At 42.1% G+C, this 15,531-nt stretch overlaps 1 protein-coding gene across 1 annotated transcript in view; it reads right to left on the bottom strand.

Annotated features, from left to right (window-relative positions):
• Nucleotides 1-15,531, bottom strand: part of lrp2b (low density lipoprotein receptor-related protein 2b) — a 46,013-nt gene that overhangs the window by 17,694 nt on the left and 12,788 nt on the right. The window contains exons 21-45 of the mRNA XM_071206679.1: nt 14,779-15,057; nt 14,218-14,457; nt 13,968-14,090; nt 13,689-13,805; nt 12,997-13,374; nt 12,310-12,558; nt 11,818-12,026; nt 11,444-11,628; nt 9,860-10,088; nt 9,255-9,432; nt 8,922-9,050; nt 8,037-8,203; nt 7,572-7,715; nt 6,889-6,998; nt 6,178-6,355; nt 5,565-5,778; nt 4,538-4,774; nt 4,253-4,444; nt 3,643-4,115; nt 2,978-3,425; nt 2,210-2,375; nt 1,613-1,771; nt 1,235-1,524; nt 651-854; nt 173-415 (exon numbers count right to left, since the gene is read on the bottom strand). Of these exons, the coding sequence (XP_071062780.1) occupies nt 173-415; nt 651-854; nt 1,235-1,524; nt 1,613-1,771; nt 2,210-2,375; nt 2,978-3,425; nt 3,643-4,115; nt 4,253-4,444; nt 4,538-4,774; nt 5,565-5,778; nt 6,178-6,355; nt 6,889-6,998; nt 7,572-7,715; nt 8,037-8,203; nt 8,922-9,050; nt 9,255-9,432; nt 9,860-10,088; nt 11,444-11,628; nt 11,818-12,026; nt 12,310-12,558; nt 12,997-13,374; nt 13,689-13,805; nt 13,968-14,090; nt 14,218-14,457; nt 14,779-15,057 (5,541 nt within the window). The remainder of the gene's footprint in view (nt 1-172; nt 416-650; nt 855-1,234; nt 1,525-1,612; nt 1,772-2,209; nt 2,376-2,977; nt 3,426-3,642; nt 4,116-4,252; nt 4,445-4,537; nt 4,775-5,564; nt 5,779-6,177; nt 6,356-6,888; nt 6,999-7,571; nt 7,716-8,036; nt 8,204-8,921; nt 9,051-9,254; nt 9,433-9,859; nt 10,089-11,443; nt 11,629-11,817; nt 12,027-12,309; nt 12,559-12,996; nt 13,375-13,688; nt 13,806-13,967; nt 14,091-14,217; nt 14,458-14,778; nt 15,058-15,531) is intronic.

Raw genomic sequence — 15,531 nt, 5'->3', positions numbered from 1 at the left:
AGGATCAAAAACACATTATTACTTCTTTAGCAGCACAGAATCCCACCTGGAAGGAGAATATTGCTCGTGCAGCGGAACAAATGACATTAGAAGAACAATTTCATAAACATTTTCCAATCTTTGAATGTCCTATTTTCCACCGTTATGAATTATGAGCCGAATCATCACTCACGGCAGTTGATCTCGTCGGAGGTGGTGTTGTCTCGGCAGTCGTTGTGTCCATCACAGACAAAGGCTGCACTGATGCAGCGCCCGTTGGTGCAGGTGAACTCTGTGGAGGGGTTACACGTGGGGAAGGGGCACCCTCGTTCGTCACTGTTGTCCCCACAGTCGTCCGTGTAGTCACAGGCGTAGCTCATGGGCACGCAGCGGCCATTGTCACAGGTGAAGTCCATGGCGGAGCAGGTGTGGAAGGCTGAGCAGGAGGAGCAACAGAAAACAGTCTCAAATGTATGTGTGTTTTATAACAACAACATAATGTGTGTGTCCCTTTTCCCAAGTTGACATTGTGTGGCACATTTTATACCTTATAGGGGGTTAAACGGACACAAATCATCAGTGTCTAACTAACATGTTTTTCAGTCTGCATGCTTATTTGGTTTGGATTGGAACCATTATATTTTTCAGTCAGATTAAACCTCTTCTCTCACCACACACTCTCTCCAGCTCATCTGAGTTATCGTAGCAGTCGTTGTAGCCGTCACACTTCCAGCGCGCTGAGATGCAGTCACCGCTGAGACAGGTGAACTGCTCTGGCTCGCAGCGTTTCCCCGTGTCTTTGATACAGTCTTTGCCGTTGTTGGCCAGGTACCACTTCCCCTCATGAGGACACTGGCACTCAGGGCCCAGCGGACCTGCAGGAGAGATTATGGGAGGTGAGGGAATTTGATAATGTGGAGGAAAGGAAGGGAACACAGAGATAATCTGTCTTTTTAATTAACGTACTGTCAGTACAAAGAGGTTTTTTCAGAACTTTCTCTACTTGCTTTCAGCTTTAATTGTTAAAGTTCACTTTAAAAACAAAACAAAACACTTATCTGAGTGGTGTCAATCATGGTAACAGATCTATGTTTTTTTGGAAGATGTTACTGTTAAAATGTATTCAGTTTTGTTAGCCTGAATTACAGGCAGCAAAAAAACGATGAGTCCAATGGATACAATAACTGTCCCCAGCAGGATATGAAACTACAGTATTGGACGGGCTTTGGTGCCTTGTTTAGTAGTCTGCTCTTACCAGAAACACAGATATTGCTGCAGCCTCCGTTGAACTGCTGACAGGAGCTGTTGCAGCTCTCCTGCGTCGACGCGGAATAAACATGGATGTCGTTTGGTCGGTACTGCATGTCCTGGGCCAGCACTGCAAAATCAGAGCCATCGTCTTTCCCTGCCCTAAAGACGGCTCTCTCAGTCCAGTCGGTCCAGAAGATATCCTGTTTGAAGACGGTCATGGCGTACGGGTACTGGGCCCCCTGCACGATCACTTGTCGATTCTCCCCAGTCAGAGTGGCCCTCTCAATTTTGTCTCTGTAGCAAAAGGGAGTATAGCGTTGTCAAACATTATGAGCAGTATAGGATCTGCTGCAACAGTAAATGTAAACAAAACTGGACTTACAATGAGGAGTCAGCCCAGTAGAGCATCCTCTCCTCGTAATCCAGAGACAGGCCGTTGGGCGTGGACAGGCTGGTGTTGATGATAGAGGTCTGGAAGTTTCCCCCCAGTGTGGCCCTCTCAATCTTAGCTGGATAGCCCCAGTCAGTCCAGTACAGGTAGCTGGGCAGAAAGAGCAGCGTGAGAAGGGAGGAGGGGAGCTTCAAAGTGTGGTCCGCGGACCACTGGTGGTCCGTGAGCGCCCCCTAGTGGTCCGTGAGTATTTTAGTAACATTTCACATTTGAAATAAATAAATACATTTAAGTTTTCTGCACTCTCGCGGGAATATCTCCGCAATGGAGCGAGGTTAAGCTTCACCTTTGGTTGCATGATATAGCCCAGCGCAACACCTTCATCACACATGTTGCCACTTGTTTGTACCATTTTCAGGCAATTTGCAATCTGTTCTAGAAAAACGATGTATTTTTTGATATTTGTGGAGTTAGGTGGTCCGCGAGTGTTTTTTTATTGGTTAAGTGGTCCTTGGTATGAAAAAGTTTGAGAAATACTGGTCTAATGTGTAGACCTTTAGTAGTAAAGTAATGGACTGTGGCTCTTACCCGTAGCAGGGGTCAACAATGATGCCTCTGGGACGGTTTGCATGGGCAATGATTGAGCGGTTCGTCCCATCTACCCCCATAGATTGGACAGTGCGGCTGTAGTAGTCAGTGAAGTAGAGACGCTTGTTGACCCAATCATACGCCAATCCCTCTGGGTCATCCAAATCTGAGCAGAGTATCAGAGAGCAGAGGATGATAAATAAAGAGAAAAACACAAGGATACGATCATGAAGGGAAACAGAAAAAGTGATGTGGGAGAAAAACAAAACGGGGAGATAAAACGTTTTCAAGATGGAGACAAAACAAATGGGCCACATAGTTAGAATTTTCTGTAGTAAAAAAATAATGCGTATATACTTCTACAGAAAAGATCAGGCTAAATTAATTTAATTTGAGAAAATTATTATACTATTTGTGGAATAACATTTCATTGGAGGCTGCGTGGCGTGATTTCATTAAAAATGTATTACAAATCATAAATGTAATAATTTCCAAAATTCACAACATGTTTTTATTTAATTTATTATTCGGTTTGAATAGATATTTGTGGGCATTTAGCCTAATACAAACATTATTTTCACTGCAACAGTAATCCTTGGTGCCATAATAACCATAATAACGTATTTTTCGGGTAATGACGTCATAAAATACGAAAACACCAATTCAACACTTCTTTCAAAATCCCCAATCGAAGAATTATTATATATTATTATATTATTATATGATATTTGGTACAGCCCTATAGTAACATAGTAAAAACAAACTCACTTGTAGCCAGAATGACAGGCGGGGTGGTGATGGATGTTGTGGTGACGTAGCCAATTCTGCTCCGACCAATTCCCATACTCTGGGTGAAGAAAATTCTCTTCTCTTTGAAGTCATAATCCAAAGCCATCAAGTTGTAGCCTAAAGTCACGGTTGGATAGGGGGTGCTGTGATCTGCAGGATCTAACCTCATGCTATTCAGCGTGGAGTCTGTGGTGAAAACTAGAAACTCATCCTGTCCGTAACCGCATGCTACTCCGTTATTAAGGAGTGACCCATGAGCACAGCCACACCTCGGAGCCTCCTGGCCTGGCAGGGCGAAGCAGAGCTGCTGGCAGCGTCCGTTATCTTCCTGACACGGGTTGAAGCCCACCTGGTTGGCAGATGTCGGCTGGACATGAGCATCAAAGATAGAGACATCCATCAGCCCGTCAAGATTGTCCAAAATAACCTGGTACCATTGAAGGTAAGAATTAGTTATTTACAGGAATGAGCATTGAACATTCACAACCAAAGTTATTTACATTTAAGTGTCTGTATAATAAATGTTGCTTTGAGCCCACATGGTGCGTATCCCCATCAAATTGCACAAATTATATAAAGAATTTAGTTTTCTCATGTAAAGGTCATTAAAAAGAAAACGTCACCACATTGGATTTGACTCTCACCTCTGGCTGGTCGGTATTGGCCGGGTCCTTACTGGCCTGTAGGAGCTTCCCTAGCTTTTTATCCACCCACAGCATGTAGTTTCCAAATATAGCCATCCCTGTTGGAGATGGATACCGGCTCCCGTACCGAACAATCTGTCTCTGTGTGCCGTCTACGGCCATTCTGGAGATCATATCAAGGACGTCATCTGTCCAGTAGAGGAAATCATTGGTGTAATCAATGGTCAGGCCACGAGGGGACGCTAAGCTTTCTGAAGCCAACACAGTGCGGTTTGTGCCGTCCAGCGAGGCTCGCTCGATTTTGGGTGTTTGGCCACCGTCAGTCCAGAAGAGGTAGCGGAGTTTAGGGCTAACAGCCACGTCACGAGGCTGGTCCTGCGAAGACTTGAGCAGAATCATCCGGTACGTGGTGTTGATGGCAAGCACCTCCAGGAATGTCTCGCCTTCGAAGGCATTGGTGAAGTATAGGTTACCTGAGAAAGTTAATGGAGAGACATAAGGGGTTTTGATCTGCATGCAATAATACAATGAATTATCAGTGTGTGGGTGATCCTAGAGCCTCAATGGTAAGATTATAGATAAATACAGGAATGGTTGAGTGGCTTTGTACCTGCAATCCAGTCTACAGCGAAGCCCTGAATGCCTCCTTTTCCAATGCCAGAGTTGAGGACAGTGCTGTATCTTCCTCCGTCTGTCTTGGCCCTGAAGATGCCCCTGTATGAGGTGGAGGTGCTGTTGTCACTCCAGTACACAAAGCCAGATTCAATATGGAGGTCCAACTTGCCTTTAACGGAGTAGGAAGCTGGAAAAAGAAAAACGTGCTGCTTGAATCAACTGATAATTTTTGTATTTATAGCCAACAACAATAATGCATAACAATATAAAGCCAACATACGTCCCCCGACAGGCACCATAGCCTCAGAGTGGTCGGGGCTGTTTATGTGGAAGCCACGGATGTACTTCGATGTGGAGACAATTGCAAACGACTCATATTGTTCACAGCGGGAGCCGTCTGGAGAAGGGTTGAATCCTGTAGTGCAGGCACAGGTCTTCTTATTGTCTGGTGTTGGAAGACAGAGGTGGAGACAGCCCCCGTTGTTGGAGCTGCAGGCGTTGGTGGTCCCTGCTGAATCTGACGGGGAAGAAAACATTTGACTTGATAGTATGCTCAATAGTGCCAAGTAGTTATTAAGAGCATTCAAAAATGCATTAACAAAAATGGTGTGTTATGAAAGTGATTAAAAATAAATGTAATGCAAGTTGTAGTCTATACCCATGTCTGTCCAAACTGTCCTCATTTTGCCAATTTTTCATATATGTCAAAATAAGAATTAATTCTTGAGTTATGGCTGTAAAAAGGGTTCGCAAGGTCACTGTGATATTGGCTTTTAACCATCAAATAAAAATGTGTACTGCCTTGAGGCCACGTGGAAATTCCTGCTTCCACAAAATCCCCTCCTGCGATACCTCAAGAATAATATAGACATGAGGTCCCCATGACCTTGACTTTAAACCACCAAAATGTAATCAGTTCATCTTGGAGACCATTTTAATGTTTGTCCCAAATATATAGAAATTCCGTCTAAGCCTTTCAGAAACATCACATTTACAAGCATGGGACGGATAGATATACAGACCACCTGAAAACATGAGTCGTCGATGCAGAGGCATTACAACACTAACTATGAGGGTGAAGGAAGGCAAAGGCCTTATGAACACAAAAGCTATTGAAAGGATGAAACACAAGTGGTGCTAAATCCGGCTCTGCGCTGTCCTTGAGGAGGACACTGAACTCCTACTCGCTCTCTCATCCGCAGTAATTAATTGTTGCATAATATAACAGTCAGTCTGACTGAAAACACTAAAAAGGCTCAAGGACAGACAACTCATAATACAATCTAGAAACCAGTGAATCCACTTACTGTCTCTGGCGTGCACTTTTAGGGCGCGCAGGCCAGACATGCCGCTCCTCATCACCACCATGTTGGCCCCGTTGTCCTTGTCCACCCTCTCGATGACCTCGTAGTCCAGGTCGGTGTAGTAGAGATGGTTCTGGTGGATCGTCAGCCCCCATGGGTGGGACAGGCCGTTCACCACCGCCATCCGGGTGACTCCATCCATGGTACCACTCTCAATCTGGGCAAGGAGAGCAAAGAGGTGAGTGAATGTAGCTTAATCAGGACCGGGATGAAGATGACTAAGACATTAGCACAAGAGGTAACATAAGAGAACCTGATTAAAAAACATAAGATTTGTTTGAACATATAGAATTATTTGGGTGGAAATGACATGGTGTATAGTGTAAAATTCAACATTTCTAAGAGAACAAGTACAAAACCAGTTAGGTTGGGATATACAGAACAGTCTGTTAAACATATGTATAAAACAACAACTAAAGAGGTAAGTATACTCAGTTCAGGTTAATTAACTCACACCAACATCTCAAAAGTGCAGTCTGCAAGGACATTTTAAGAAACGGACAACATTTTATCGGTTTTTCTGGGACTATATTTCGAACATGTATACTGAACATACCACCCCTGAGCCCGAAACACCCCAGTAGAGTTTCCTGGTGGAGATGTCAGCAGCGATATATCCTATGTTGGCCAGGTTCTCTGTGTAGAGGTTCCTGGGGTTCCCCCCGTCCATATCAGCACTGCCAACCTTTGGGGGAACTCCATTGTCTGACCCCTTATCTGTCCAAAACAATTTCCTGTGAAGGGAAAGTGTAAATGTGAGAATAATGTTTATCAAAGTTTTTCTATTGAGCTATGTGAACCTCATCTTTTCTTAAAACATTTATATATGGAGAACGTGCTTATTTACAACTACTGTATTAAAATGTTAGAATATCAAAACTGTGTCGCCTGTTTAGTTTTGGGTGGGTTATTTATATTACAAAGGACATGACTCGGATTGAGAGGTTGTTGCTGGAGAAATAAATCCTCTTCATTTCCAATTATGTGATGGCCCTTCAAAAAATAAGACTGCTTCATCCTTGTCAGGCTGCCATTGTCTGCTTGTTTAATGCTGTCCAATTAATCACGTCCTGGTCTGTTGGTTCAGTCTCTCTAGTGCCAGCAAGCACGTACTTACAAATCAATAGGTAATGCTCTCGCCTTCAGAAACACACATCTTACCCTCAGATATTGACACTTGATGATTTGTTCCTTCCATAGTTATTTCCCCATGTCACTGAGTTGAATTAATATAGCAGATATACAATATGTTGAACAGATGCCTTACCCTCGGGCTGGATCCAGGGCTATTCCAATGGGCTCTCCTGCTCCCTCAGGTTTACCAGTGCAGGTGATGAGGGTCTTCCTGTAGTGCTGGACTCCATCCACACGGATAACCTAAGGGAGGTGGAAAGATAGGTACTGGCTCAATAATGATGTAAAAACATAAATGAGGTGTTAAAACACTGATATATGTCACCAACAAATCCACAGCAAATACTATGAATTGTAGATTACAGAAAACAAAATAATGTATAGTAAATTAATTCATTAAACCAAAATAATCCGACCAAGAAGACATCCAAGACACATGTATTGTAAAAGGTTATATAAATTAACACTACAGCATCCCCTAGTAATCTATTACATTTTTCCCATGTGTTTTTTTTCCCTTATCATTCCTACATGTTTAGTCATTTGTTTTCAAGTAACTCAAACTTTTAAATGCTTGATAGGTTTTTTTAATGAACTGTTTTACTTGATTATGTATTTACTTATTGTGATGTTATGAACTATTTATCGTGTACATTGGAATGATCCACATCCAGGCTCCCGGGTGTGTGCTTTCTTCCTGTATGTTCCTGCCTGTGTGCATGACATACGCTGTTCATAACCAATTGCCCCTTGCGGGATTAATAAAGTTGTTGATTGATTGATCTAATGTCTGGTTTTATTTCACATTGTTCTTACCTCTATGGTCTTCACAGTGGGATTGGTGTAATACATAATCCGGCCTATCCAATCAAAAGCCAGACCAGACGGCGAGCCCATGAAAGCAGCTGGAGCAAACTCAGACCTGTTGGTACCGCTCGTCTTCACTTGCCATATAGAACCCTGATATAGGAGCAAAATCAAAGACCCTGCATTAAAACAAGCATTTGAGAAACTAAAAATATAATCATTAAATGTGTCAAAAAATAACCAAAAACGGGGGGAAATATCTATCTATTATATCATAAAAATCATCAACTCAAGCAAGGCATTCTGCAAAGTCTAACATTTATCTTCTCATCTTAAGCAATACAAAAGTATAAGACAATGAACAGTGGTCTTTAATATATTTGAATTGTAATCAAAAGCTGTCATTGCATCACAGTAAATTCATTCTATATCATAAAACATTTCTACATGGTTCAGTTTAGGAACTCCACTCACCGTGCTTTGGACCCAATAGATTAACTGCAGCTGGTCATCGAAGTCGATGTCCCGCCCCTGGCTGATGCCGGACACTGGGGCCATTGCATTGTTGGAAGGGTCAGCGGGGTCCAGGGGAATGCCAACAATCACAGAATCTCTCACCACCATCAAGAAGGGAGTGTCATCTAGAAAAGAATAAAATTATGGATTAGGTGAACATAATTCTCTAACGTAACAACACCAGACTGACCACTAGAAGCTCCACGTGTGCCGACCTATCAGTCCCATTCAGGAAGAGTACTTTTGGTGAGTTATCATTCTCGGTCACAGCAATACAAAACTGGAAATCCCTACCCACTCAAATCAAAGACATACATACATACATATACCACCTTCACAGCTCACTCAAAAACATGGTTCACTGAGAACTACATCTGCACACACTGGTCTGTGTTGGATGTGGCGTGTGTGCTACATGTTGTGATCATGGATGTTGCCCCTCGTTTCTGTTATGTGATTGTGATGTGCTATATGTGACATGCGTGTAGTAACGTGTGCATTTTATTGTTCTCTTGTATCCTTTGGCCTGTATCTACTTGTCTTTCGTCCTTTTTGTATAACTAATGCTGTTGATGTATTGTGAATTTAAGGGTGTCCATTATCATCTGGCCGGGGACAACAGCTGGAAATTAGCAATGTTTGCTAAAGCTGCCCCATTTACTGTATTTTGTGACAGTTGATCGATGGGACTGTCCATGACACTATAAACAAATAAATTAAACTAAACAAGGGGGTGTGAAGCTCTAAGAGAGAACATACATCTAGCTTCATCTTCAAATGAATCAGTCATATGGTTTATGTGTACAGAGATGTTTTATCCGATATACTGTAAAATAAACGTACCTTTGACACAGGTGCGTTTGCCGGCATCGAGCTTCCAGCCAGACTGACAGTGGCAGGTGTAGTACCGGGGTCTGAGGCCTGCCAGCAGACACAGCTGAGTGCACAGGTGCTCTCTGCATGGGTTGATGGCTACACACAAAAACAGAGTCAACTCCAATTAGACATTTGTATGACATTTGACAGCATTTATTACTTTCAGCTATCTCTGCTGCTACTAGAGCTATTTGCTGTGCACTTGTATTACTTCAACACTGCAGCAGTTATGTGGTTAGCATAACATTAGGAAGATGCAGCACAACAAAAAGTAGACCTTACAGTTTGATTGGAAGTTACCTGTGGGCTGTTTGATGGGATGGTCCATTACGATGCCCATTGGCTGGTAGACATTGGTCATCAGAGTGGTGATGTTGCCACCGTGGAACTTGTTCGTCCTCATCACTTTGCTGGTGTAGCGCTCCGACCAGTAGATGTTGTCCTCAAAGATGGTCATACCATGAGGGTGCTGGAGAACCTGGATGAAGGGGAATTATGTTGTTTATTAATCGAAGGAACTCTCTATTTTACCATGAGTCACATCTAAAAGTAAGGTAGTGTTACACTCTCCCTGATTTGTTAGATGTGTTAACGGTTAAGACTACCTTCTTGTATACGACTTAATTAAGTTTGTCAATGTCAGTGAAAAATATATTAGCAAGAATTGATCACACTTATTCTCAAAAGATAAAAATAGTCATAGTTTTTTGTGTATTGCAATTTCAATATGGCCTCAAATGAATTATAATTTATAAAATGGAAAACAATTTTGATTTCTATTAACGAACAAAAACAAGCTATAAAGTAAATGACTGTCTTGATTTTGTTATTGTCTTGTCGTGCCATAAGTCAAATGTCCCCTTTGTTTTTTCTAACACCTAACAACTGAATGAAACTGAACCTACCATGTCACTCGCCATAACCTGATAGCGGTTATTGCCATCATAGTCACAATAGTCAATATATTTGAGGTAGGCGTCAGCAAAGTAGACCCTGCGGGTGGTATAGTCCAGGGCGAGGCCGTTGGGCCAGTAGAGTTTGGTGCTGACGATGACAGTTCTCATGGCTCCATCCATGTCGGCCCGCTCGATCCTGGGGTTCTGACCCCAGTCGGACCAGAACATCAGGTTGGTGCTGGAGGAGGAATGACAGTGTGATGAGTTTTTTTATTATATGAATGTGTTATCGCTTGCTGTAAGTACGGTAACCCTGAAGGGAAGATTCCAGATTCAAGGCTTTACTATCATGTGCACAAGGAGTTATTACAGTGTAGATATGGCAATGACAAACTTAAGTGACAGGCTCTAACAGTGCAACAGTGGAAGTGAGAAAGAAAGAAATTCTAGGGATCCAAGTCTGATTTAAATATTGTTCTCTTCTGTGTTAAAACTTTAAAAAAAGATTGTGCCAGGATAATAATAAAAAATGCCTTGAAAAGAGAATTAAGTTATTACAGGTAGAAACATCTCAGGTGTTTGTTGTTGTAATACTCATTTCGGCCACAAGAGGCTGAAGTGTACCACTACTACACTAAAGGGGATTTTATTCCCACTAGTTTCATATATATAAAAAGATAGAGAACCTACAAAGATTATCCTTATAAAAAAAAACATGTGTTTTATTTAAAAGGAACCTATCATGCAAAATGCACTTTTTTATGTCTTTTCTACATAAATATGTGTCCCCGGTGTGTCAGGGAAATCACGCAGCGTCAGAAAATAAAACCCTCTCTCTTTTCCTCCGTACCCAAATCTCTAAAAACGGGGCTACAACGGAGCTGATCCAGATGTGCGTCCGATATGACGTAATATAGTAGGCTGGCTTTACACCCTCGGCCCTATCAGAAACGTTGCGAAACAATGCCCGACTGTTTTGGACGTAATATGGTCGGTGCATGTTGACATTAGCATCGCTAACACTCAGAGCTAACCTGTATTGGAGAGCATGTGTGTGAAGAAGCAGGAAATAAAAAGGAACTCACCTTGTGGTATAACCGGCAAGAGAGAAAGCCTTTGAGCTCCAAACTGTTTCAGAAATAATCCTTGATAATCCATGATATGGCGTTTCATCACGGCAGCATTTAGTTTAGACAGTAGCTGCCGGTAGAATCTCCCGCATGAGCTCAGCTTATTATCAATTTACTTTTTTTTTTAAAGCTTTATACCCAAAATCAGCACTTTTGAAACAGGAAGTGAAATAGAGGGGTATGAGGCATGGCTAGAATGGGTGATCTGTTTGGTATTTTGAGCAAAACACTTCATAGACATGTTTTTTATATATTTGTATATATCTGAGACCTATGCTATTGCCTAAAAATAGCATGATAGGTGCACTTTAAGTCATAAACACAGGAGAACAAAACAATTTACATAATTTGGATCACTATCTCTTCTTACTTCCATAGCTGCCGTAGCTCAAATGTGATGTAACATCAAATTAAAAACCATCTAAATACCCATGTCAGTTTCTGCTTAACAGTCTTTACTTACTAGTTACGGGGGTCTAAAACCAGTCCCCGGGGGCTGGTAACATTCTTGGTAAGAAGGACTTTCCTAAAGTGACCGTCCAGAGTTGAGACCTCAATGTTCTCCATCACAGAGTCGGTCCAATAAAGGTTCCGCCCCACCCAGTCCACAGCTATACTCTCTGGTACCATCAGACCGCTGGAGAACACCTAAACAACAGGGACACATCGAACACAGTTTGATTTAGTTTAAGCCCGTCTTTGTGTTGCCCTTCAGCAGCTATGTTCAAATTCTATTCATATATTCTACATTTTGACGTGTATGTTTTCCTTTCAGAGAAAATGTGTGACCACCGGTTGAAATCTCTTTTAACACATCTGTACAATCATTTCTCTTACTTCCCGTCTGTCGGTGCCGTTCTGGAAGGCACTCCATATCTTCTTCTGCGAGGCATCTGCCCAGTATATTCTGGAAGTTACACGATCAAAGTCCACAGTCACGATGCTTGAACCGCTGACAACTGGACGCAACAGGGGGGGTCTCATGTTGATCCGATTGGCGATGATCTGGCTTCGCTTGGCCACCAGAAGTGTAGCTGCTCCTGGGTCTAAGGGCAGACAAATATCTTGTTTCCTACAAATCTGAATGATTTCAAATATCAATAATATACTCAATGAATAATCTTCTGCTTAGTTTAAATGTGGTGTTTTGATTTGTTAGTATCTTACTATGTTTTAGGTGGCTGTAAATTATACATTATGGGCTTTTTTAATTTATTGTCTTCATTTCAAACTGATGTGGCCTATTAATACACACCCAGAATCTCAGAATATCAAATATTCTTGATATCAGACATGTATTTATTTGTGATGCTACTGTGTGTTGTTTACCTGCAGCTTTACAGGTGCGCCCATCAGGCTCTAGGATGTAACCCTCTGAGCAGTAGCACCGGAAGCTTCCTCTCTCGTTGAAGCACTGCTGGCTGCAGAAACCTGGGATCAGACACTCGTCGATGTCTTCGCAGGTCTTGGAGTCGTTGAGAAGCTGAAATCCTGACGGACAGGTGCACTGAGACCCAAACGGTCCTTGGACACAGCCGTTACTGCAGCCCCCGTTGTTCAGCGCACAGTCGTCTTGGTCTACATGAAACGACAAACACAATATCAAATGCATCTTGTTTGTGTAGGGTGACTCTTTCCTGAGGCTAAATGTGATATCTAATAGGGTTGCACGATTTGGAAAAAATAACAAATTGCGATTGTTTTGACTAATATTGCAAATATGTGGGGGGATTGATCATTTTAGTCTTTTACTGTCATCTATCTTCAATACATATTTATATATTATCATGGTATTATTTGTAAGTGGATCTGGACCAAACAAATATATTTAGTTAAGTTTGTAAAACACAATTTGTAGGTCATGATATCTCTGCAGTTCCACAATACATTCAAATGAATACTTTAACATATATTTAGCCTTTACAAATGTTGTTCTTCCTGCCATTTGTATATCGCAAATTATTTCAATAAGTTGTTGAGCCCTCATATACAATGTAAGATACTTCAATAACTCACTGCAAATAGGCGACTCATCGGCTCCATTGGGGCAGTCCCTCTGGCCGTTGCACACCTTGTCCAGGTCGATGCACAGCAGCTCCGTGGGGCACTGCCACTGTCCAGAGGGGCAGCTGAATGGAGGGGTGGGGCAGTTCTGCTCATCACTCATGTCCCGGCAGTCGTTGTCGCCGTCACACAACCAGCTTGCTGGGATGCATATCTTGTTGGTACACTGGAAATAGTTGGGCTTGCAGGTGATAGGGGCGCAGGAGTTGTGTTCGTCAGACGCGTCCTCGCAATCTGGATGGCCGTCACACTCCCACTCCTTTGGGATGCAGAAACCATCCGTCTGGCACTGGAACTCCTCATCGTGGCAGAGGCCTGGACCTCGGGTGGCTGGGGGAGCAACATTACTTTAAAAATGAAAGTACTCTCGCTTAGAGTAACTTAAAGACAGAGCGAGATGTTTAAATTGTAATGGTTAGCATTTTAATGTATTCAGGTAAATTATTATTTTCTATCATTACATTACACTACATTGCATTTAGCTGACGCTTTTATCGAAAGCGACTTACAATAAGTACATTCGACCAGGAACAGATTCAATAATACACGCATTCTATGATACCATATATCTAACAGAATAAAAGTGTTGCAATCAGCCATAATCACATCGCTTATTACAACAATTATTATGTTTGTTTGCTTACGACAGTCTCGCTCGTCAGAATGGTCCCTGCAGTCAAACACTCCGTCACACTGATATCTGGAACTGACGCACTGGTCCCCACTGGCACAGACAAACTCATGGGAGGCACAGGCGTACTCTTATGGTGGAAAGTAGAAAAATAGTAGGTTAAATATTAGTTAACTAAAACAATTTTTAAAGCAAAAAACATGAATGGGTATTTCACAACATGTGGCTCATTAAGGTGCATTTACTATCAACATAACAAAACAATAAAGATTTAAGTTATAAAGATCCATACCACAGTTTTTCTCATCAGAGCCATCAAGACAATCCTGGTCTCCATCACACACGTAGGAGTTGAAAATGCAGCGGTGGTCGGGACACAGGAAGTAGTTTGGAGAGCATGTAGTGATGGTCGAATCTGTCAATCAAAGCTCTTTTATTAGACTTTTGTTGCACGAAATGTACAACAAGTGTTTGGTTTGCTCAGTATCATATGGAGTAATATCATGTTACATTACAGTGACTGACAGTCCCCAAATACTTACTGCAGTTGTGTTCATCCGAGCCGTCGCCGCAGTCGTTGTCACCGTCACACAACCACATTTGAGAGATACACCTGTTGTTATCACAGGTAAAGTAGCTGGGGTCACACGTGGTGGGAAGACGAGTGGGACAGTTCGTCTCATCAGAGCCGTCCCCGCAGTCATCCATGCCATCACAGCGCCAACCGGACTGGATACAGTGCTTGTTGTTGCAGGTGAACGCGTTCGGAGAGCAGGTCGCTCCTGGTAATGATTCATCAGAATCAGAAACAGGTTTTTTACCAGGTAGGTTGACACGTACGAGGAATTTGACTTAATGTCATGGTGCATACATAAAAGTAAAACAAAAATTAAAAAACACAGATAGAGAACTATTTTAAGAAAAATATAATAACATTAAAAAATATTTGAAAAAAAATATATATATATAGTAAAATATAGCAGTATTTACATTGAAATAGAATGGAAAAAAATATGGAATAACATTCGGCATTAATAAAAAAAGAAAAATTATGGTTTGCACATTCATTTTGCACACACACTTTTTAAATATTATACATTCACCTGTATCGGTGCAGTTGGCCTCATCAGACTTATCAACACAATCACTTATTCCATCACAGCGGTAGGAGTTGGGCCTGCAGCGTCCTTCATCACACTCAAAGGCGAGGTCTCCACAGTTGTTATCAGGTGGGGGGACAGAATCGTCTTTGATGCAGTCCCTCTGATTGGCCTGAAGTTTCATGCCATATGGACAGCCACACACTCGGCTGTAGGAGGGGGTCGGGAAACAGAAGTGGCTGCAGAGCCCGTTGGCCGCCACATTGCAGCGGCTGGTGATAGCTGTCAGGAGCAGGATGAAGAAAGAGTCAGCAGGTCTCTGGATATTATATCTGGTTTGGTCACGGCACAGCTATCACTCTATCCATGCAGGCACTTAGTATTCTGATTTGAGATAGTGATATATATCAAATGTTCTATTGTTGCTTTGTCACTGCCCTTCTTGCTTACTAACTAGCTTTTAGTCCTGTCCATACACACAGTTAAATAAACCAAGGTTTCCGTGAAGTTCTGGTGCCGGTTAATGTGTCCTGGAAGATTTCAATGTCCCGGACAAAAAGGAGAAGTTCCAGTTAAATATAATATTTAAAACAACAATTGAAAGGCAGGTTATGTAAAGATAACATCATCAAGATGGCTGGCATATAGATTGTTAACACTAGGCTTCCACTATAATCAATTTAACTGGCATGAAAGCATGGTGTGTGTGTGTGTGTGTGTGTGTGTGTGTGTGTGTGTGTGTGTGTGTGTGTGTGT

This window comes from Pseudochaenichthys georgianus, chromosome 19 (genome assembly GCF_902827115.2).
Source record: "Pseudochaenichthys georgianus chromosome 19, fPseGeo1.2, whole genome shotgun sequence".
NCBI classification, from domain to species: Eukaryota; Metazoa; Chordata; class Actinopteri; order Perciformes; family Channichthyidae; genus Pseudochaenichthys; species Pseudochaenichthys georgianus.
This window is presented reverse-complemented; position numbering and strand designations above follow the sequence as displayed.